At 45.3% G+C, this 21,725-nt stretch overlaps 4 protein-coding genes across 8 annotated transcripts; 3 read left to right on the top strand and 1 right to left on the bottom strand.

Annotated features, from left to right (window-relative positions):
* Window positions 1-1,719: 1,719 nt before the first annotated feature.
* Window positions 1,720-2,904, top strand: LOC140014924 (uncharacterized). The gene has a single exon (XM_072066616.1). It carries the CDS (start codon window positions 2,159-2,161, stop codon window positions 2,873-2,875), a length of 717 nt encoding a protein of 238 aa, XP_071922717.1. The 5' UTR covers window positions 1,720-2,158; the 3' UTR covers window positions 2,876-2,904.
* Window positions 2,905-3,039: 135 nt separating this feature from the next.
* LOC140014923 (uncharacterized) lies at window positions 3,040-6,393 on the top strand. Its single transcript, XM_072066615.1, has 4 exons — window positions 3,040-3,754; window positions 3,896-4,969; window positions 5,041-5,573; window positions 5,649-6,393. Exons 2-4 carry the CDS (start codon window positions 4,609-4,611, stop codon window positions 6,201-6,203), a joined length of 1,449 nt encoding a protein of 482 aa, XP_071922716.1. The 5' UTR covers window positions 3,040-3,754; window positions 3,896-4,608; the 3' UTR covers window positions 6,204-6,393.
* A 62-nt stretch (window positions 6,394-6,455) lies between these two features.
* On the bottom strand, window positions 6,456-11,668 carry LOC140015428 (uncharacterized). The gene is made up of 2 exons (XM_072068003.1): window positions 9,257-11,668; window positions 6,456-9,089 (listed from the first exon to the last, which is right to left on the bottom strand). The coding sequence occupies exons 1-2, from the start codon at window positions 11,666-11,668 to the stop codon at window positions 6,456-6,458; spliced, it is 5,046 nt and encodes a 1,681-aa protein (XP_071924104.1).
* Window positions 11,669-15,313: 3,645 nt separating this feature from the next.
* LOC140004252 (uncharacterized) lies at window positions 15,314-21,217 on the top strand. 5 transcript variants are annotated; one of them, XM_072067739.1, is made up of 10 exons: window positions 15,314-15,566; window positions 15,885-16,022; window positions 16,126-16,237; window positions 17,593-17,901; window positions 18,042-18,424; window positions 18,688-18,787; window positions 19,570-19,623; window positions 19,718-19,804; window positions 20,511-20,639; window positions 20,750-21,217. In XM_072067739.1, the coding sequence occupies exons 2-10, from the start codon at window positions 15,925-15,927 to the stop codon at window positions 21,068-21,070; spliced, it is 1,593 nt and encodes a 530-aa protein (XP_071923840.1). In that variant the 5' UTR covers window positions 15,314-15,566; window positions 15,885-15,924; the 3' UTR covers window positions 21,071-21,217. The 5 variants fall into 5 exon arrangements, with proteins under 5 accessions (XP_071923840.1, XP_071923844.1, XP_071923841.1 ...); XM_072067740.1 differs by lacking the exon at window positions 15,314-15,566 and having other exon boundaries at window positions 15,605-16,022; window positions 20,520-20,639; XM_072067742.1 differs by lacking the exon at window positions 15,314-15,566 and having other exon boundaries at window positions 15,607-16,022; window positions 17,580-17,901.
* Window positions 21,218-21,725: the final 508 nt, after the last annotated feature.

Here is a 21,725-nt window from a genome sequence, read left to right as displayed (position 1 = left end):
CATAAATACAAGAAAAGAACGTCGAGTTTTCAATACCATGAATATTTATTATTGATAAGCAATTATGACAATAGTTAGACTTCTACTACCACTATATGATGAAACTACTTTTAATGGTGAGTACCGGAGGATATGTATTTTTTGTAAACTGAAAAAGAAAATATCATCACAATTCTTTTAAAGTTTTTTTAATTTTTGGATTTGCGAAACTAATAACTATCATAATTTGATAGTAGTTCTTGACGATTTCATTTTCAGTTAATATTACTTTTGATTTAGGAAAAAAAAAAGAAATAGAAAAGATAGACAAATAAAAATTGAAAGAAATACTAATTTAAGAAAAGAATGTCAAGTTTTCAAAAAGTTGTTAAGATGAACATTACAATATAGCTGTCAAACAAACTCATTTAATTAAATTTACCCATATCCCCCATGAATAGATGAGTATGAGCATCTTAAATGTTTACATATGGGTTACCCAATAAATATGTAACCCATTTAATGGGTATTATTTAAATGGGTTACCCAATTTTTGCCCATTAAATGGGTATTATTGAGTAATTCATCAAATCCAATTAACCCATTTAAAATTATCTTCCCTCTAGCCGCCTCTCTTCCCCCACCCTTTTTAAAAAAAAAAAAAAATTCATTTTGTCATGATGTTAACTACTTTTGTTTCATTATTATTATTATTATTATTTGTTGATTTTATCTTATCATGTTATTTTCTTTTAATTTATTAACTTGCTCATTTTTCAACACTACCAATTGATGACAAGTTTTAGCTTCTTTTCTTACTTTTCCAAAATGAAATTTTAAATTTATACACGAAAAAATGCTAGGGGTTTAAAATTTTTGGATTAAATTTCTATGTTAACTTTTATAATACTTAGTTCAAAATTTTTATATTCTTATTGTTTGATTATTAAATAGTATGTAATTTTGCGACATAGAGTACGGATGGGAAAAAAATTGATAATTAGGCTTATTGAGCATTATACGTAAATATTTAAAATTAATGATGAGTGCAAAGAATGGTATAAATTGATAACTTAGTTTGCAAAAATGAATTTACAAAAAAGTTAAAATAAATGGGTTATAAATGGATAATTGGGTTATCCAATTCATTTTTTGACTTATCCATTTATATTCATCTAATTAAATGGGTATAAATGGATCGAACTCATTTATACCCATTATCCATTTTACCAAATTCAAAACCGCCCAAATAACCCATTTTTTGCACCTCTAATTACAAGTAATCCCCACCAATAGTGAAGATGACAACTCCAATTACACACACGTGCGTGTGTGTATATGGGAGAAATTATTTAGACTTCCTCAACGGCCTGCTGATAACTGATAACTAATTAGTAGGTACTTACAACTAATTAGGAGGAATGCCTGGAGGCGGGGCTGTGGCTGGTGATGTTGGTTCCAGGTAATCGGAGGAAGCTTGGGCGGGGAATGAAATTGAGGGCTGATTGAGGAAAGGGTGATGCAAGCAGGTACGTCAGCTGGTCAAAGATTGCAAGCAAGAAAGCACCGCAAAGAGAGAAGGAGGGGGGGGGGGGGGGGGGTGGAAACGGACGTCACCGCTGAGGACTCATTTTTGTTTCTTGGCAAAAAGGTTGCTGCTACAATACCTATCAATGAGTAAACTAGTCCACCTCCTCGATCGGACCACAAAATAAAAGTCGATTAGCGTTCTTCAATCATAATCTTCTTCTTCTTCTTCCATTCTATTGAATTGAATCGAATCGAATCGAATCTAATCTCATCTCTGACGCGCTTACTTCCGTCACCGTGCGCCTGATTGGGTCCCACACCAGAGCCATTACATATATATAGCGCCTTAGCAAAGATCACTACATACTTCCTCCTAACTAATCAATAGTAATTATTGCTAATACTTCCTCAAATCCAAACATTTTTTTTTAATAGTATATTGTTCCTCCCATATCGAAGATATCTTCCCCAAAACCCCCGGCTCAGGGTCTTAGTACTGCTACCGTACCAGCACCAGCACCAGCACCAGCAGCAAAATTTTGCAATTACCACGAGGATATATATATATATATATATATATATCTATATAGCTTTGCTTCATTCCGCATTCATCAACATCAATCTCTCTCTGTGCTGTCCTCGACAGCAAATGGGAAGCTGTTTCTCCAGCAGCGGCGTCGCTGCAGCAGCATCACTTGCACGCCACCACAAATCCAACTCTACGCCTCCTGCTTACGTTGTCTCAGTCAATGGGGACCTGCGCCACTACTCTACCCCCATAACTGCGTCTCAAGTTCTAGACTCAGAAACCTCCTCCTCCTCCTCCTCCTCCTCCTCTGCAACACTATTCTTCCTCTGCAATTCCGACTCCCTGTACTTTGACCAGTTTATTCCTGCCCTCCGTCCTCAAGACCAACTCGACCCTTCTCAGATCTACTTCCTCCTCCCCCTCTCCAAGCTCCACTACAAGTTATCTGCCTCCGACATGGCTGCTCTCGCCGTCAAGGCTGCCCTCGCCCTTCAGACTGCCACCACTAGTATCCTCCTTAAACCTACTAATAATCCTCCTCCTCCTCCAACTACAAGAAGCACCCGCAACCACAAGCACAAGCGCAACCCATCTCGAATTTCTCCTCTGCTTCTGGTACGACACCAACACGAAGATGATCATGCTCAGCCTCCCCCGCCACTACTCCAGCACATTAATAATCATACTCGTAACAAACACCAAACACTCTTGTCCTCCACACCCCGCCCGACGGTACTCCAAAGATTGTCTTCCCGGCGGGCTAAGATGGCTGTACGTTCCTTTAGGATCAGGCTAACCACCATCTCCGAAGGATCTGTTCTCCTTTTCAACACTTGAATTAATATCATCATTATTATATTTGTTCATTTTTTTAATCAATTGGTCCAGGCCCTGCCAGCCGGACCGCTCCGCCACAATATTTGAACCCATTTGATTTGTAGTGCTATTCATTTTTTAGAGTTGCAGCAGAAAAAAATGTATGCAAGTAAAGAAGCGAGTGAAAAATGCATTTGCTAAAAAATTTCTTTAGCAATTGATGCAACTGCCAAAAACCAGATCCGAGCTGGGCTGTAGCGAGCCGAGCTGAGCAGACGCGATCGACCTGAGGGAGGAAGCCGAGCTGGCGTACCTACAAAGAAAGACCAAGTGCGGGACTGGAGTCCCCGGAATATCTCCGACGATCAAGTCAGTGTGCTTGTACACGGAGCAATTGTCTAGAATACTTGTATTTGCGTACCTTGTGTTGTCTTTACGCTAGCTATATATAGAGCAGAAGGGGTGGTAGTTTCCTTGTTGGAGTCAGTGTCCCCTTAGGGTTCGGAGTCTTCTTAGGGTTTCGTGAGGCGGCTCCTACAAGTTCGGAGGCGGCGGCCCATAGGCCCATCTTAGGATGAGGCCGAGCTGGCATCCGCCTACCGAGCTGGTACCCGTGAGCTGTGAAGTCTCCACCGCCGACCCGGCGCGTACAACGCTGTGCGAGCTGACACGTGTCACGTGCAGATTTGCCCCACTACATTAACCCCCTTGAGTCTAGAGTCACTGATGAGTCACGTGGGTCTGGACCAAATTTCGAAGCGTCACGTCGGGGTCGTGCGGGACCCACGATCCCATGATCACGTACCTCCCCCGAGGAACTGCCACGTCCGTAGTAGTAACCGTCACTTCAAGGGTCACGTCCTTCATGATGGCGGTTTGTCAGCTCACGCGTCTTCCAAGGTAACTGCCCCCTTGCCATAAATTCGAACTTCTTCCTCGGGACTCTTCGGCTTCCCGCCTAGGGAGCCTATAAATAGGTCCCACCAAACGTCACTTTCAAGCCTTCCTTCTCATTTTCTCTTCTCCTCCAATCTTCTCCAGCTCGCTCCGCATTCCGTGAGGTCGTCCGAGAGTAGGATTACCTTCTAAGCACACCTCAGTTCTTCCCCCTCATTCATCAGTAAGTTCTCCTTTCCTTTTATGTCGTCTTCCTCCACACACTCAGATCTTACCAGCTCAGCACCTAGGCGTAGGATTACCCGACCTGTATTCATAGAAATACCCGACTCCAGTCCTTCTCCTTCCGACTCGTCTGGGTCTGAATATCTTCCTCCCCCAATCCCAAGCCTTGCTATAGCCATGAACCGACCTGGTCCATCTGCTCAGCCCGAGGCTGGAGCTGCTGCCCCAGAGATTCCTCTGGAAGTGGCTCCAGCTCGCGCCAGAGCAGGTCCTGTTAGGGGACCAGACATCGACTTTGGGGAAGTCGAGATTATCCCCCCCTCCTCGACCAGGGGGATGTGGATGAACTGGTGGGGAGGTACGACATTCTCCCCCAGTTCGAGGCTCGGGCAGCCCGGCCAGGGGAGTACGCTTGCCGACCTCCCCCTGGGTTTGTGGCTATCTACAGAGATCAGCTCGTGGCTGGTCTTCGCCTCCCCATTCCCCAATTTCTTTACGACATCCTAACCTTCTGGGGCATTCGATTTACCCAGGTCGTTCCCAACGCCATTCGGTCCATCCTCGGCTTCTTTATTTTGTGCCGAGCTCTTGAAATCCCCTATTCTCTGGACCTATTTAGGTCTTTCTTTCAGATGAAGGTAAGCGGCCCGGTTCATGGTTGGTTCTACTTCGCTCGCAGGAGCGGAGGGGAACTCCCTACCCGCGAGCTGTTCACTCAGATGCCTTCTTCCATCAAGGGCTGGAAAGCCCAGTTCTTTTTTGTGAAGAATACTGGGTTTCCTCCCCTAACTTGGAGGGAGGATACCCAGGTAACCGATCCAACCCCTTCTCCCCTGCCCGAGGCCGAGCTAGACCGCTTGGTCAGCTCGGAGGCTCAACTGAAGGTGAAGGAATTTAACAATGCCCAACTCTGGTCGGCGGGGCTAATCCGAGCAGAGGTGAACGACCCTGCCCCCGATCTCCGACCTATCACCCCCGAGGAGCTGACAGCTCGTAATTTTCTCGACCTCCTCCTTTCCATGAGTCCACATCATCCTAACTGACTAAGTGTTTCTGTCCTGCAGTGAAGAGGTTTTCCCAACTGCTGAACATTGGCGGAATGGGCAGTGCGAGCACGCCAACTCCTGCGCCTTCCACAGCGCCGAGCAGCACGGTGCCTCCACCTCCACCTGTGTCCACTCCCCAAATTGCCGCTCAGTCTTCACTGGGGGAGGGATCAAAGAAAAAAAGAAAGAAGTCCACGGCCAAAAAGGCCAGGACAGAGGCGGCTTCCCCCCAGTCCCAGGAGGAGCCCTCTACTGCCATTGCTTCCCATTACGGGGTGAGCTCCGCCGAGCAGCAGGCTTCGTCACAATCTCCCCCCGCTATGTGGCGCATGAGGAATGTGATTCCCATGAAGCCCCCCACCGAGCTGGGCTCACACTCGCACCCCCTCCATTTCTGCCCGAAGTGGGGGTTGTCGGTGAACGACCGAGCTCAGTTCCCTGAAGTGGCGAAGGAGCTCGTCAAAGGCGCGGTACTCCCCCGCGATCACCACTTCATCCAACTTGCCTCCAACGCTGAGCTGTTAGAGCACTTCTACCTCAGCACCACCCAGGTAACTTCCTAACCAGCACTTTCTCTGACATCCTTTCGAGTTTCGCCGCCTACTTATCCTGTAACTAATATGCAGCTCAATGTTGCGGGGGCCGAGCTGGCTCAGCGGTATGAGAACATGGGGGTCAACCTGTCCCAGGTTGATGCTGCCAAGGAGAAGTTGTCAAGCCAGCTCGAGGCTGCTGAGGCCGAGCTAGAGGTCCTGAGGAAGCAACTTGCGGATACCAACTCCTCTGCCGTGCTGGAAAAAAAGAGAGCGGACGAACTGGCTGCGACTCTGGAAGCAGAGCAGAAAAAATCTGCCAAGCTGGTGGAGGCGGCAAGGGAAGAAGGTCGCCAGCTAGGCGTCAAAGAGTTCAAGAAGTCTGAGGTCTTCATGAACGACCTGGCCCTCCTCAACGGCCCGGTCCTGCAACTCGGCTACACGAAAGCCTTGATGGATGTGGAGTCCCTGAAGTTGCCAGGCTTTGACTTGAGCAAATGGCCTGACTACAACCCCCAATCCACCAACCAAATTGATAGGCTCGTCACAGGCTACTCCAATAGGCGCGACCTGACTGCCCTGATTGCCGATCCTAATCTTCCTGCCCTCTCCCCAGAGCCAGAGCAAGAGCAACAAGGGGAGAGCTAAGCTGATAGGGCTTAGACTAGCCTTGTAGGATGTTAGGCTAAAGTAGGGTTCGAGCTGGCCAGCTCGATTTTGTATGGCCCCCTACCTGTACATGCTTTATGATTTTGAATATATGTGGCCTTTTCCTCTCCCAACACTTGTAAAAATTTTTATTTTATTTCAAAGCTTTGAATACATTCATAATTCCCAATGCCGAACTACTAAAATAAAAGCAGACCTGTCCAGTCGACCATTTGCAGCTCGGTCAGGATACTAAAGAAAAAGTCTTAAATTTGAGTTGTGCCAAGTGCGTGGGACTTCACCTCCCCCCAGACGAGCTAGCTTACAATATCCTGCGCGGCCAATTTCCTTTACTACGTACGGGCCTTCCCAGTTCGGGTCTAACTTGCCTGTGCCCACAGCTCGGCTGACTGAATTTCTGCGTACCACCAGGTCCCCTGGTTTAAAAGAAAGATGCCTTACCCTGGCATTGTAGTAGCGTGCAACCTGGCCCTTATACTTTGCCATTCTTATAGCCGCTTCTATCCACTTGGTGAAGTAATCAATCGCCACTACCAAGTACTCATAGCCACCGGGAGCTCGGGGAAAAGGTCCTAGCAAGTCGATTCCCCACTGGAAGAACGGCCACGGGCTATGAAGAGGGATCATTTCCCGAGTTGGGGCGTGATGAACTGGAGCATGTAGCTGGCAAGACTTACACCGAGCTACCAGCTCGGTCGAGTCCCTGAAGATGGTGGGCCAATAGTACCCGGCCAGCATTCCCTTCTTGGCCAATACCCTGGAACCAACGTGATTGCCACAGATGCCCTCATGCAATTCGCGCAAGACATAGCTCCCCTCCTCAGGTGTCATACACCTCAGCCAGGGCTGCAAGTAGGATTTCCTATACAGGACTCCCTGCACAAGCGTGTACCTCTGCGACTTAAGGAGGATTTTGCGGGCCTCTATCCTGCTCGGGGGGAGTTCCCCCTGCGCCAAGTATCGAACAATGGGGTCCATCCAGGAGCTCACCACCTGGATGACCGCAGTACTGACCTGGTCATATGCGCGACTCCTGACGATCTCCACAACTATCTCCCGACGTAGGGTGCCAACCGAGGTGGAGGCCAGTTTGGACAGGGCATCAGCTCTCTTGTTCAGACTCCGCGGGATCTGCTCTAGCATGAACTGCTCGAACAGGCCCTTCAGCTCATGTGTCTTGGCCACGTATTTTCTCAGCGTCCCCTCTTTGACCTCGTAGCTTCCCCATACCTGGTTAACTATCAGCTGCGAGTCGCTATAGACTTTCAACGAACTGGCCCCTAACTTCCGAGCCATCCCCATTCCTGCAATTAGAGCTTCGTACTCAGATTCATTATTAGATGCTCTGAAATCAAACCTTAACGCGTAAGGCAGCTCCTCTCCCGTAGGGCTGATTAGGAGAAGCCCTGCTCCGCATCCTTCTTTGCTTGACGCACCGTCCACATACAGCGTCCATGTGGGCTCTGTTCGATCCGCTGTTTCCCTAGCCTTCCCGTCTGGGGCTGCTGTCCTGGCCAATTCGGCCTTGGCAGTCTCTTCGGGATATGCGACCTCAGCTGCGTCTCCGACCTGTTGGACCTCCGCTGCGTCTATGGCCTGCTTGGCCTCTGCAGCCTCTTGGGCCAGTCCGGTCTCCCCAGCTTCTCTGGTCGATCCGCCCTCCTCCACCTGACTGGCCTGGGCGACCTCAGCAGCGTCTTCGGTCCGAGGGACCTCGGCTGCCTCTCTGATCTGTACGGCCTTGGCAGTCTCCGGGGTCTGTGTGGCTCTGGGGGCGCGCGCGTCCTCAACTTTCCTATCCGGTCTGGCCTGGTCTGTCTCTCCTCCAGTCGACCCAAAAGAGATGCCATCTGCTATGAAATCTGCTAGTGCTTGAGCTTTGATGGCCGTTCTGGGCCGATACCCCAGGTCATACTCAGATAATTCTACCGCCCATTTTACCATCCGACCTGAGGACTCGGGTTTGGACAGGATCTGCTTCAGGGGCTGGTCTGTTATGACTACCACGGGATGAGCTTGGAAATAGGTCCTCAGCTTCCGAGCTGCGTGGACTAGCGCCAAAACATATCGCTCTATCGCCGAGTACCTGGATTCGGCCCCCTGCAGGGCACGACTGACATAATACACTGGTTTCTGTAACTTGTCCTCCTCTCGCACCAGCACTGCGCTTACAGCCCCCTCTCCCGCAGCTAAGTAAATGAACAGGGTCTCCCCCACCTCGGGAGAAGTCAGAGCTGGCAATCGAACGAGATGTTCCTTGAGCTCGTCGAACGCCTTCTGGCACTCCGGGTTCCACTCGAACTGCCGACCTCCTTTCAGGACCTTGAAGAAAGGCGCCCCCCGAACTGCCGATTTAGACAAGAACCTGTTCAAGGCAGCCATCCTCCCTGTCAGACGTTGTACCTCTTTACTATTCCGGGGTGGAGCCATATCCATGATGGACTTAATCTTGTCTGGGTTAGCTCTCACCCCCTCTTTGGAAATCATGTACCCCAGAAATTTTCCCGACCTGACCCCAAAAGTGCACTTCTTTGGGTTTAGCCGCATTCGTGAGTGTCGAAGGATCTCAAAAATCTCCCTCAGGTCGGAGATGAACTGCTCCTGAGTTCGGCTTTTCACCAACATATCGTCCACATAAACCTCCAGATTTCGGCCGATCTGATTCCTGAACAACTTGTTTACCAACCTTTGATAGGTTGCGCCTGCGTTTTTTAAACCAAACGGCATGGTGACGTAACAATATGTGCCCTCCTCGGTGATAAACGAGGTTTTCTCCTGGTTCTCCTCGTCCAAGGCTATCTGATGGTACCCCTTGAAAGCATCCAAGAAACAGAAAATCTCATAACCTGCTGTTGAGTCCACGAGCTGATCAATCCGGGGAAGTGGGTAACAATCTTTAGGGCAAGCCTTATTCAAATCTGTGAAATCCACACACATCCTCCAGGCTTTCTCCTCCTTTTTGACCAGCACCGGATTAGCCAACCAGGTCGGGTAGTAGACCTCCTTAACGATCTTGGCCTCCAGCAGCTTACCCACCTCGCTTTTGACGACCTCCTTTCGTTCAGGAGCAAAGTTCCTTTTCTTCGGACGCTGGGATCCACCTGTAGCCTATGAACCGCCAGCTCGGTGGGGATTCCTGGCATGTCATCAGCACTCCAAGCGAAAATCTCAGCATATTCCTCCAAGAGAGTTTCCAAAGAACTCTTGACCAGCTCGGCTAGGCCCATGCCGACCTTCACGGTGCGCTCAGGTCGACCGGGCTGGACGGACAGCTCGGTTAATCCCTCGTCCGTTTCCAATCTTTCTCCCTTCTCCATGGGCTCCCAGGGCTCTAAGCAAGCTGTTTGAGCTACTAACTTCTCTTTGCCCTTGAGGGTAGCAATGTAACATGCCCTGGCCACTTCTGGATCCCCGAGCACCTCAGCCACCCCCTCGGGGGTAGGAAACTTCATGCTGAGGTGCAACGTAGAGCAAACAGCTCGGAGGGCATTCAGTGTGGGCCGTCCCAAAATCATATTGCATGACGACGGCTCCTTAACCACCGCGAAGTTTACCGGAACAGTTCGACACTTCGGGGATACTCCGATCGTAACCATGAGGGTGATCATTCCCTCTGGCCTCACGGGAGGGCCTGCAAACCCGATTAATGGAGTCCGAACCGGGACCAGCTGCCTATCCTCCAGCTGCAGCTCTTTAAAAGTCTTGTAATACAGCACGTCTATAGCACTCCCATTGTCTATGTATACCTTTTTCACCTTGTAATTGCAGGTGATGACCTCAATCACAATAGCTTCATGATTGTTGGAGGCCAGGGGGACTGCGTCCTCTGGTCCGTAGATAATTTCCTCATACATCTTCAGACGCTTAGCCGAGCTCTCCCCCGCGGGGGGAGGTCGATTGTGCCGCCGAGCTGTATGGCTATCCCCGCCAGCCGGTCCTCCTGCGATGGTATTAATCACCCCGGCCAGATTCTGTGTTTCCTGTTCAGGAGCTCGACCATGAGGCCCCTGAGGTCGATCCCGGAGGTAGCTTGGTCGTTCTGACCTGAGCCTCCCCCGTTGTTGGTCAGCTCGGTCCTCTCGTATGAACTGCCCGAGGTGATCTCGTTTGATTAGTTTCTCGATGTCCTTCTTGAGGTGACGGCAGTCCTCCGTGTCATGCCCCACATCTCGATGATAGGCGCAGAACAACCCTTGGTCCCGTCTGCTTTTGTCCCCTCCCAAAGGTCGAGAAGGTCGGGAGAGCCCCTCCTGTTCCATGACCGCCAGCACCCGAGCTCGAGGTGCGGTGAGGTTAGTCCAGGGCTTATCTCCTCCACTTGGACGGCTCCTGGGGAGGCGATCGTAAGTGCTCTTCCTTCCCTGGTTGGGACGAGCCTCCACCTGGTCGGCTCCCCTCCTACGTTTGTCATCCCTCAGCCTTTCTTGCGCGCTCTTAAGGCGATTAGCCTCCTCCGCATTGGCCTTCTCATGAGCTGGGTCCAGCATTTCCCGTACCGACTTGGGAGGTCTCTCCACGAGCTCGGTGTAGAGCTTCTGCTTGCGCAGCCCATTAATGAAGGCTGCCATAACCACCTTGTCATCGCGATCCCTGACCTGAAGGGACTCGTTATTGAAACGCACCATGTATTCGCGTAGGGATTCCTCAGGCCTTTGCTGAATGGTCATCAGGTGCGCCGTGCTCTTGGAGAAGGCTCGTGATGAGACAAACTGGGCTGCAAACAGCCGAGCAAGCTGAGCAAAGGACCTAATGGACCTGGGGGGAAGCCCCTGGAACCACTGACGTGCCTTCCCCTCCAGAAACATGGGAAAAGTCTTGCACCTGACCGCATCTGCGGCAGTTTGCAGACGCATTTGGGTCAGAAATGCAAACAAATGATCCTCCGGATCCGTGGTCGCATCGTAAGGCTTCATGCTGGGTATCTTGAACTTCGCGGGCAATGGATAGTTCTCTATATCAGGCACGAAAGAGGACGCGATGTACCTGTCTGCCTCGGCATCCAAGAGCAGGTCCAGCTCGTCCTGCACCTGGAGCTGCTCTTTCCGAGGTGAGGGTTCATCCCTAGAATACCTCCGGACAGGCTCCGGGTGCTCAGTTCGGGAGTGCTTGTGAGTGGGCTCCCCCATGTCGATGTGCTCACTTGAGGGCTCCCGGCGCACGCGTTTGAGCTGGGGGTTGAGGCTCCCGGCCCTGGACTCGGTTGGACCCTCCGAGTTCTTCGGCTCCTGGCCCAGATGCCCTCCTGTCTGCCCCCTGAGGTAATTCACAATGGCCTCGAAAGTGGGCAGGTTTCCTGCTACTGCCTGAACCAGTTGCTCCGGCGGGATCCGCGAGAGTCCCGTCCCCTCACCTCCGGGGGTCGGACTCCGGGCAGACTGTTGGGGGCCGCTTCCTCCGTTCCCCTTGGAGCCATTGGCATTCCTCTGAGACCTCGTCCTTGGCATGATTCGCAAGAGAAGTTACGTGTTCCCACAGACGGCGCCAATTGATGCGACTGCCAAAAACTAGATCCGAGTTGGGCTGTAGCGAGCCGAGCTGAGCAGGCGCGATCGACCTGAGGGAGGAAGCCGAGCTGGCGTACCTACAAAGAAAGACCAAGTGCGGGACTAGAGTCCCCGGAATATCTCCGACGATCAAGTCAGTGTGCTTGTACACGGAGCAATTGTCTAGAATACTTGTGTTTGCGTACCTTGTGTTGTCTTTACGCTAGCTATATATAGAGCAGAAGGGGTGGTAGTTTCCTTGTTGGAGTCAGTGTCCCCTTAGGGTTCGGAGTCTTCTTAGGGTTTCGTGAGGCGGCTCCTACAAGTTCGGAGGCGGCGGCCCATAGGCCCATCTTAGGATGAGGCCGAGCTGGCATCCGCCTACCGAGCTGGTACCCGTGAGCTGTGAAGTCTCCACCGCCGACCCGGCGCGTACAACGCTGTGCGAGCTGACACGTGTCACGTGCAGATTTGCCCCACTACAGCAATCAATAATGCAAACAACGTGAATTTTCTTGAGTGTAACATGTGGCAGATCTTACGGCAAAGCGATACATTACTCTGACTAGATTGATGCAATGTGCATCGATTGGCCACATCAATTCGGATGCACGTTGCGCTTGCTGAAGGAGCCCATTAGGGGTGTTGTGAATTGAAGGTCTTGTACAAGAAGAACCAGGTTGCGCTTTGGAGAATAATAAGCAAGATACGCCAGTTCCAAAAAAAAAAAAGGGCGCAAGATATGCAGGGAATGGCGAAGAAGGGTTGTACGTCAAGAAGAGGGGGCATGAAAATAAATACATTATCGACAACTACTAGATTCATCGGTTTGAATAATAATAATATAATGTATTTGCCTTCATTATTTTGAAATATTATCAATCTCATTTGGACTGCTAATTTTAGAGTTTTCGTAGAAAAATATATTGTAATGATTTGATGTGTGTGATCATGAAAGGGGCAATTCTTATGTTTAGGATTTTCAACCTGATAAAAATCAGCTCATTGTTTAATGTATTTTGAACTGGTTCTACTCTTTATCCAAATATATTTAATTTCTCTTATTTTAGAAAAGAATGAACAAATTAGTATATTTTCGTTATAGGACCTATCTAAATGCAAAATAAAAAGAATTCTTATGTAATTAATCATAATGAGAAGACATATAATTTGAAATAAAAAAAAAACTATATATGTTGAGTTGACGAAGAAAGATCATTTTAATTTGAAAGAACAATGACAGTGAAATTAGGATACAAACAAGGCTAAAAGAAATGCCAGGAGGAATGGATGATAGATAACTTTTTTGAAATTCAAGGAACATAAAATAATGAATGGAGTGCCAGAGTCTTTTTATTAGAATGCAAATATCATTTGTTAATTAGGCAATATATTAAGTGCTTTTTCTATTAAACTTTGTTTGATAACATGGGATCCATTTGGATCGTGTGTTTCTTCTGTGACTATAAGTTACCATAGTCATCTTATTAATGTATTGAAAAAATATCACTTTGCCTAACATACGTTGCTAGTGCCCATCGATGTGTTGCCGCTTATCTCCTTGCCAGACTCGATCATCCCCTTCTTTTTTCACTATTTACCCTGTCACTGCTTCTCTTCCTCCTCTTCTTTCCCGTTCTCTCTTTCTTCCTCCCACAACTTGGCTGTTTCCTCTATTTTTCTCTATCTCCTTATCACCAAATTTGCCACGTCCTTCTTCTTTATTTCCCCTCGTTTCCACATTTTCTCCCCTATTTCTTTCCCTGGGTATAATTGTGACCAAACCTAAGGAGAGGAGGGGAGGAGAAGATAGGGGAGGAACGGACAATAATGTTGTTAAATTCAGACCGGATAGCGATTCGACTAAACTATGGGACCAGGATCAACTGGTCGGATCAATCGGACAATTCTAAAAGATTTGTTGACATCAGCATGATGTCATAATTATTTTATATTTTTATAAGTTTCAGAAAATATTGAAATTAAGTTACTGGTTATAGTCGACCAATCACAAAAAATGTTCCAAAAATATTAGATTCGTAATCAAATACACACCTAATAATTATATATAAAAATGTAAATTCGTGACTAAAATATGTCCATTTTCTAAAACTACTTAAAAAACTAAATTAAAACAAATTGACGCAAGTTGGAATCACTGATGCTAAATTGATAAGATGATAGGGATGAAACATCTTGATTTAGAGATTATTCAGGAAAGTGAATGAGTTTAGTATTTACACTAAACGGGTGGTGTTTTCATACTTTTATTAATAAATAAAAGTGTTACAATTTAAATAACTCAAATTATGTTTGGAGAAAATAAGAAAGAAAAGTTTGAAAATCGGATGAGCAGTCGAATTAAGTCACTGATTCATAGAAAAGGGACGGGAGATGGGATGGCGGTGGTGGAAGGGTGGGAGTGGTGATGGGGCATTTTTAGGATAATTTTTATTAACTTGTGGATTTTTTAAAGGGTTATTCCTAAAAGTGTCATTTGCTTACATTTTAATACATTAAGTTTCGCTTAATTTGTATACAAAATTTTAAGTGAAAGTTGTATCACTCAATTGGCCGAATTGTTGAACTAGTTGATCTCGCAAACACACATACATGCTCTCTGCCACATGCACGCGCACGCGCACGCTTTTATATACACCACACGTACACACCCATACACTTAGTTCTTTCACAGATACACTATATAACTAGTCTACTCTCTCACACATACATCCTCTTACACATACATACACACACCCTTATTGGATAAGAAGAAGAAGATGCATGTTGTCAAGAGTGAAAAAGCAAATACAGAGAATTATAAAAAAATTGCACCGGTACGTAACACTCTACCTAATGGAACTGCAGCAGATTAGTTTAAGAGGTAGACTACAATAGTTGTAGTAGTAGTAGTTGGTTATTGGATCTCCCACCAATGCATTGCATGCGCCATAATAACTCCTACACGCAATGCTATTGCTCTGAATTTGGTTGTAATTAAATGACTTGATCAGTTAACGTAACTGGTGGACTAGGTGTACTGATGATGATCACGGTCACTTGCGATGGTTAGAGATGGCGTTGACCCACTCTGCTGCGTCACTAAATTGTGCAATAACAAATGGGGCGGGTGTTGTCATTAAATGGCGGTGACCCAATCTGAATTTGGTGGTAATTAAATGAACGAGTGTTGTTATTAGTATTAATTGTCATTTGTTATTTGGTGGTAGCGGTAATCAAATCTCGCGTTCCTGATTCGTTCACCAATTACCCCTCGGGGTTGGCTCGGCTCTCGGGGTCTGTTACCGTGTGATCGCGGTTCGATCCCTGTTATCGTCTTGTGTCTTCTGAAAGGTGGGAGCACAAGCGAAGCGGGAATAATCGGGCCCGAAAATATAATCCGTTGAATTTCGAATATCCGCTACGTCAGCAAAAAAAAAAAAAAAAGAAAAGATTCGTTCACCAATTAAAGCGGTCTTATATGTGATGCCGGTGTTTGGTTACCAACTTCATCGAGACTACTATTAATTATTAATATCCAAAACAACAACATCATCATCATCATGTAGCAGCACTGTAGGAGTTTTTGGGGAGGGGCACATAATTACATCATAATAGGATAATTATGGTACTCGCAGTATCAAATTAGGCCGCGAGTGATCTGTAAGTAGTGTTTAGTTGTGTGTTAGCCCAGGAGGAGGAGGAGGAGGAGGAGGAGTAAAGCATGATGTTGAGGGTTTGGAGTAGTGCGGGCCTCGAGGGAGATGAGGAGCTCCACTACAAGTTACGCGATTAAATATTTATTAGATTCATCCCACCGGCACCACCGGGCGGGGCACCACCGCAGTTTTATTAATGAGTTGAGAGCTCTCTCAGCCTCCATTGATTACTGATTGCTGCTTTATTAGTAGCAGTAGTAACTAGTAATGTTGTACTTACTGCTTTGGCTGAGGAGTAGTTGTATACCTGCTCCTATTCTATATATACACATCCCATTATTATTATTATTATTATCAAAACAAAAATATTTCTGCTGTCTTCGTTTAACCGTCTGTCGGTGCCTTCCTTCCATTCATTCTTCGTCTTCCAAACCACACTCCTATGCTCCTCCACTCCAGTACTAAGCAATGTAATACTCCTAAATACTACTAATCCAAATACTCTTCTTCTTCCGTAGCTTCGATTAATTGCCTGCTACCACCGGAACCGGAATCACAATGATGAGAGCGCCATTACTGGATTTCTCTTCTCCTTCGATCACTACTCATTCTTCTCCGATAGGAACGCGGGACTCCACTACTTTGCAGTTCTATTGGTGAGAGATCATCAGATCCTTTTTCTTTTCTACCTCTCTCTCTCTCTCACACTCTCTAATCTCTCCAACTTTTATTTTTCTTCCTTCTTCTGGCTCTCTGCAGTCTTCCTCCGCCTCACCTTCTGACCACTCTGTTGCAAAAGGAGGATCTTTCACTGCTCGATGCTACGCCTCCTCAACCAACTTCCCAATCCCACCTCATTTCCCCATCCCCTGTAAGTATTCTGTCTTCCGCCCCCTCTTCTCCGACAAGCACAACCCAAAAAAAAAAAAAAAAAATTTTTGTTTCCCCATTGTTTTAATGTTCATTTTAATAGTGCTGCATTCACAATTTGTCTTTTTACGTTTATTTCTGTTGCAAATTACTGCGCATGCTAGTATATAGTGTACATATACGATTAAATTGTTTGTTCTCCGTGAAGTGAACATGCTATGCGTTCTACAATAACGGACGGAAAGACTTCCTATTTTACACAAATACAACCGACTAAACGCATCGAACATAGCAAACTTGAAGATATCCACCACATACTCAGTCTTGACATTTGTCTGAAGACAGTAAACGCAAAAATTCGATTGGACTTTCTACGCAACGCAACCACTCGGCTTACCCAATTTCAGAGCCACCATGATATCATTCGTGATATGATCGACATGCCATGATACCCCCACTTGGCTTTCTATCACACTTACTATTCTTCAGTCTCAGTTTGCTTCCTGAATGCGCTCTAGACAAGAGTCTTCCTGAATAGCTCTCCATGTGTTTTTTTTGACGCTGGGGCGTAGCTCTTCCTGTTGTAAAGCCAAAATCTTGACATCATCTGCTGCAACCAAGAACTCGAGTTTAATATTACAAAATTTGACCAAGGTCCCATAAAATCATGCATATTATGGTGGCGTGTTTGCGTCCTCCTGATCACAGACTTGGTGTTACCAAATTGGAATTGGTGAATTTCTTATCTCTGAAGGATAAACATTTCAACTGTTGGGGTTCCATGAGAACCTTTACTTCTTGCTCTTTTCTTGAATCGGATATTGATATTATCCGAGAGCTATAACAGCTGTAATGACTATGCCTCTTTTATTTTTCTGTACAAAGTCTCATTAGGACGAATAACCGACGTTCTACAGCTGCGTCTACCATTCATTATTCAATTATCTTCTGCTTGGGATAATGTCAGCACAGAATTTCATCTGTTCCGCTGACTTGTGATTGTTTCAGTTATAAGAACCTACAGAAACATTAGGATAAGTTTGAACTGATATAACTCTTGATGCACGAGCACCTGTATTTCATGATTATAAAGGTTTCTCCTTGTAGCTCATGACACATGTAATGAAGTGCTCACATCTGATGCAGATAGTTGAATTTTACGACAAATTTTGTAAGTTTTCTATTTGTGGATAAATTATAAGTCTTGACACCTTTCCCTGATTCTCCAGCATGATGATGCATATCATGGGTTCCAATCCCATTAGTCATAGTCTCCTTCTCCTGATACTCTGTCTTCACTTGATGTGTCGTTTGAAAAGAGGCTACCTGACTTATATTTTTAGTTGTGGATTTCAGTCTTCTATGGAACTCATGAAAGAGATAACCAGACTTGAGGTTGAAATACTTCAATTGGAGCGTTATCTTCTTTCTCTTTACCGGAAAGCTTTCCAACAGCATCTTCCAGTTCTGATAAGAGATCGGGGAACTTGTAGTAACGATAAGATGGGACCACACCTGCAAGCTACCGATAATCATCCATGTTACAAACTGGATTGGGCTCTCTCACAAAGTGATTCTAACCATCGCCATCAAATCCTCCCTTCAAATACATTGACCTGTTCAAGTTACCATATAAAAGCAGCTCCAAGGGCATCATCTAGAAAGGTTGATACATTGCCACTCTTAAAGGTTTCACTCACATATTTAGTTGTCATCTTCTTGAGTTATTGCTGGTCATGAAAATCTGCAATGTTTTATGTTATTCCAGAAAGCATTCATTGAGTGACATAAATAATATTTTGTAGGAGAAACCACAGGTGGATTCTGTGCACTGTAGCCTTGCAGATCATCTTGGCACTTCTCTCATGGATGATGCCCTTGATTATCCCAATAGATTGTCCGAAGAGATCGTCAGATGCATATGTTGTATTTACTGCAAATTTTCTGATCCAGCTCTTCCTCAAAAAGGTCTTTCAGTATCTTCTAGTTCATCGTTGTCCTCTTCTAGCACATTTTCTCCCAGAAATATTTCTGGTGGTTGGAGTCCTCAATTTGATGAAGAACCTAAAGGGTGCATTGAAGGCCTAACAGATGAGGCTGGTCCATATGCCGCAACAATAGAAGTGTTAAAGATATGTCTTGATGATCAGACTTTCCAGTATGTTGCAAGAGTGCTGGAAAAATTCAGGTTGTCTGCACATGAATATGCTTTGCTTAGAAGTCTTACTCTAGTTGATAGAGTAACAAACTTTGCTAGAAAGTTCAGTTTATGTTACCTACCCACAACTCAATTATCCTAAACTGAATACTATAGGTTCAACTAAAATTGGGAATCATTGCTCAACAAACAAATAACCCGTCATTTGATACAAGGGAAATCCTTGATTAAGATTTTCTGGGGAGTTGTTTCCTTAGGGTCTAACATTTCTTGTCGAAGTTCTAATTTTGCAGGTCACTAGTTAAGAGTCTTGAAACTATTGACCCGAGGAACATGAAACGTGAGGAGAAGCTTTCATTTTGGATAAATATTCACAATGCCTTGGTCATGCATGTATGCTTCTAGAGCTTGCTTTTTAATTTTGTTTCTTTGTGATACTTGTATGTTGAAGAGAATCATTTTTCACATTTCCCACCATCACCTGCAAACTGGAAAAGAATCTATCCCTTGATCATTGATGTCTGGTGGAGAAAATTAAGCCCATTACTTAACCATTTAATGAAGGGTCTCTATTTCTGATTGTAAATCATTAGCTTTTGTTATATTAGACTGATAATCTAATCAGTTAAGTGTGTAGTCATAAGCTTTCAGGAGCACTTCCATAAGATTAAGAGAATGTAGTGGAACTCTATTTGTTCATGGATAGTCCCAAGGGGCTCATGTGATCTTTGCACGTATTGTGCCTTACTTACTATTAGCTGGCCTACACTTCTTTGCCTTAGGTGAATAAGGTTATCCCTCTTACCAAGGCTAGTTCTAAATTATGCTTTACGAAAGTTTTGGCTGCCCCTGTCAACTACAGATCCTTGCGCACACAGAGGACGTGACCATAGTGATGATGATTTGATCTCCCTCTCTGACCTATTGTTGGATGTTATGATCTTACCTTGGCTTGGTTACAGGACCATTAGTGCCTTTTTACGGTCTACAATATGTAAATATTCACCACAGTGGCACGCATGCTAACATTGCATATCAACTACTTCTTCAAATATTCTAGTGTAACACTTTCAAACTATATGATTATTACTATGCTATGCCACCCTCTCGTTCAGCATCCCTTCCCATTATACTTCACTTTCACATTCTATTGAGGTGTTTGGCTTTTTATGCAGGGTTATTTAGCATATGGAACTCATAATTTTGCGAGAAGCTCTTCGATCTTAAAGGTGCATACTCAAATGTGCTAGCTTTCCCTGGTCCCTTGGTCTATAGTTTCTGTGCATAAGCTGTGGTAATTTAATACACAAATCTCTCTTTCAGGCAGCTTATAATGTGGGTGGACACTGCATAAATGCTCATACTATACAAAGTTCAATTTTAGGAATCCGGTCACACTACTCAGCACCGGTATGCCTTGGATTTTAGCGTCTTAATCTATTTGCTCGCACATGGGACACATTTATATCCTTCTACATGATATTAATCTCTTCCTAGTTTCTGGTCTTAATAGGTGAAGAAAGATAATGCAAAATCATGAAGTTTTATCAATGTACAAACGCTGTAAAATCTACCAAAAAAAAAAGAAAAAAAATCCTTAAGCAAGTTGACATGAACAGAAACATTAACAAACTAAAGATTGAGGAAAGTGAAGGGAAATGATGGTAAAAATATGCACAAATTTCTTCCAGTTATCAAATGTAATCTTAATGAAGTTCAGAACGTTATAATATGGTCCTTAATTTTGAAGCAAGGCTGCCAATATATAGAGTCCTTCTAAAGATTCCATAGTATTTGGAGACCTGTGGTCTGGGTTAAAAAAAGGGGTTTTCGTTATTGAACTAGAAGTTAAATTGTTGCACTTTGGAAAAAAGACAAAAATCATAATCAGGAAGGCAAAACAGACAAAAAAGTCGCATTGGATTTTTTATTCCACATTAAAAACCATCAAATCATGACTGGTTACCTCGTCTTGACCATAAATCATGTGATGTAGCTGTAGTATGACTGATCACGGGGTGTTATGGTAGTTTGACTGAGATAAGTGGTAACTTTGTTTGGTCTTAGCCAATCATCCAGTATTTTGTGTAGCTTTTCTAACACGAGATGAATGCAGTGGCTACAGACACTGCTGAGTCCAAAGAAGAAGCTTATGACCGGGAGTGTGAGGCACACTTATTCCCTTGAATACGCAGAACCTCTAGTTCATTTTGCGCTTTGTTCGGGGTCATGCTCCGACCCTCCGGTATGCCTTCATTTTTGAGCGTGGATATATGTTTTGATTTTTGGAGTAGTGCATTATCTGACTTGACAATGGCACCATGCAATGCAATGCAATGCTCCCCCGGGATGCAGGTTCGAGCGTACACGGCAAAGAATGTATTTCAGGACCTAAAAGTTGCCAGAGACGAGTTCATACAGGCGAGTGTATACATCCAAAAAGAAACGAAGGTATACCTGCCAAAACTAGCGCGTCACTTTGCAAGGGAAATGTCACTAAGCACGAGTGGACTGCTGGAAATGGTCTGTGCATGTCTTCCGGAGCTTCAGCAGAAAGCTATCAGAACATGCATGAAGGGTAGAGCTGACAAGTATATCTATTGGGTACCACGCAGCTCAGCTTTTCGATATCTAATCCGCAAGGAGGTAGTCCAAGGAGGATACCCGTTGAATTGACAAAAAGAAAGAGCGCCATTTGTTTTTTTTTTTTTTTTTTCTATTGGTTTGTTTGTAAATGAAGGATCGCGAATAAATGGAATGATTTCGCGTTGTATAGAAAGATGCAAATGGTTTATAGTTCTTGACTTCTTGGCTTTCCCCTCATCATCCTGCCTGACTCAAGTGCAACGACCGTGACTGGCTCTGGGATGCACCTCCTCCTCTTCTGCAGTTTGCAATTGCCCATGACTCTTAATTTGTGCAAGCCCCTTGCATTTCCCGGCCAACCGTGGTTGGTTTAATGCCCTCCAAATTTTCATGAGGTTTGTTTTTTGGTGTCGAAATAATAATTAATCTTATAGATTATCAAAACTTTATGGTTGCGAGTGTATTCAAGAGGTTAGTTGATCCATCTCCATTTCACTTCCTCTCCCCCTAGTATAAAACCATTTGTAAAATGTTGTACCCAAAAAAAAAACTCTAATTCGTATGGTAAGCTAGTTTGCTACCATCCTTATTTGGTTGTGCATCACACTATGGTCACATACCGTCCTTTTGTGAAACAAACAAACAAGCACAAAAGAAGAACGGTGCCCTTCCAATTGCGAAACAAAAACTCACACTACTAAGCAACCAAAGTAGCGGAAGGGTGCCACCGAGTCCAGCTTGAGGA

The sequence above is a fragment of the Coffea arabica genome, chromosome 10e (assembly GCF_036785885.1).
Source record: "Coffea arabica cultivar ET-39 chromosome 10e, Coffea Arabica ET-39 HiFi, whole genome shotgun sequence".
NCBI classification, from domain to species: domain Eukaryota; kingdom Viridiplantae; phylum Streptophyta; class Magnoliopsida; order Gentianales; family Rubiaceae; genus Coffea; species Coffea arabica.
Note: the sequence above shows the minus strand (reverse complement) of the source record. Positions and strands in the feature narration are given on the sequence as shown.

What these genes read in the sequence shown, in the direction of transcription:
- LOC140014924 (XM_072066616.1), top strand. Translation starts at nt 2,159, where the DNA reads ATGGGAAGCTGTTTCTCCAGCAGCGGCGTCGCTGCAGCAGCATCACTT.
- LOC140014923 (XM_072066615.1), top strand. Translation starts at nt 4,609, where the DNA reads ATGAAGGTAAGCGGCCCGGTTCATGGTTGGTTCTACTTCGCTCGCAGG. An exon ending in CCCCGAGGAGCTGACAGCTC is followed by an intron (nt 4,970 to 5,040) that starts GTAATTTTCTCG and finishes TCTGTCCTGCAG; the next exon opens with TGAAGAGGTTTTCCCAACTG. An exon ending in TCTACCTCAGCACCACCCAG is followed by an intron (nt 5,574 to 5,648) that starts GTAACTTCCTAA and finishes ACTAATATGCAG; the next exon opens with CTCAATGTTGCGGGGGCCGA.
- LOC140015428 (XM_072068003.1), bottom strand. Translation starts at nt 11,668, where the DNA reads ATGCCAAGGACGAGGTCTCAGAGGAATGCCAATGGCTCCAAGGGGAAC. An exon ending in GGTCGTCAAAAGCGAGGTGG is followed by an intron (nt 9,090 to 9,256) that starts GTAAGCTGCTGG and finishes CGGATTGATCAG; the next exon opens with CTCGTGGACTCAACAGCAGG.
- LOC140004252 (XM_072067739.1), top strand. Translation starts at nt 15,925, where the DNA reads ATGATGAGAGCGCCATTACTGGATTTCTCTTCTCCTTCGATCACTACT. An exon ending in ACCTCATTTCCCCATCCCCT is followed by an intron (nt 16,238 to 17,592) that starts GTAAGTATTCTG and finishes TGTGGATTTCAG; the next exon opens with TCTTCTATGGAACTCATGAA. An exon ending in CAAGGGCATCATCTAGAAAG is followed by an intron (nt 17,902 to 18,041) that starts GTTGATACATTG and finishes AATATTTTGTAG; the next exon opens with GAGAAACCACAGGTGGATTC.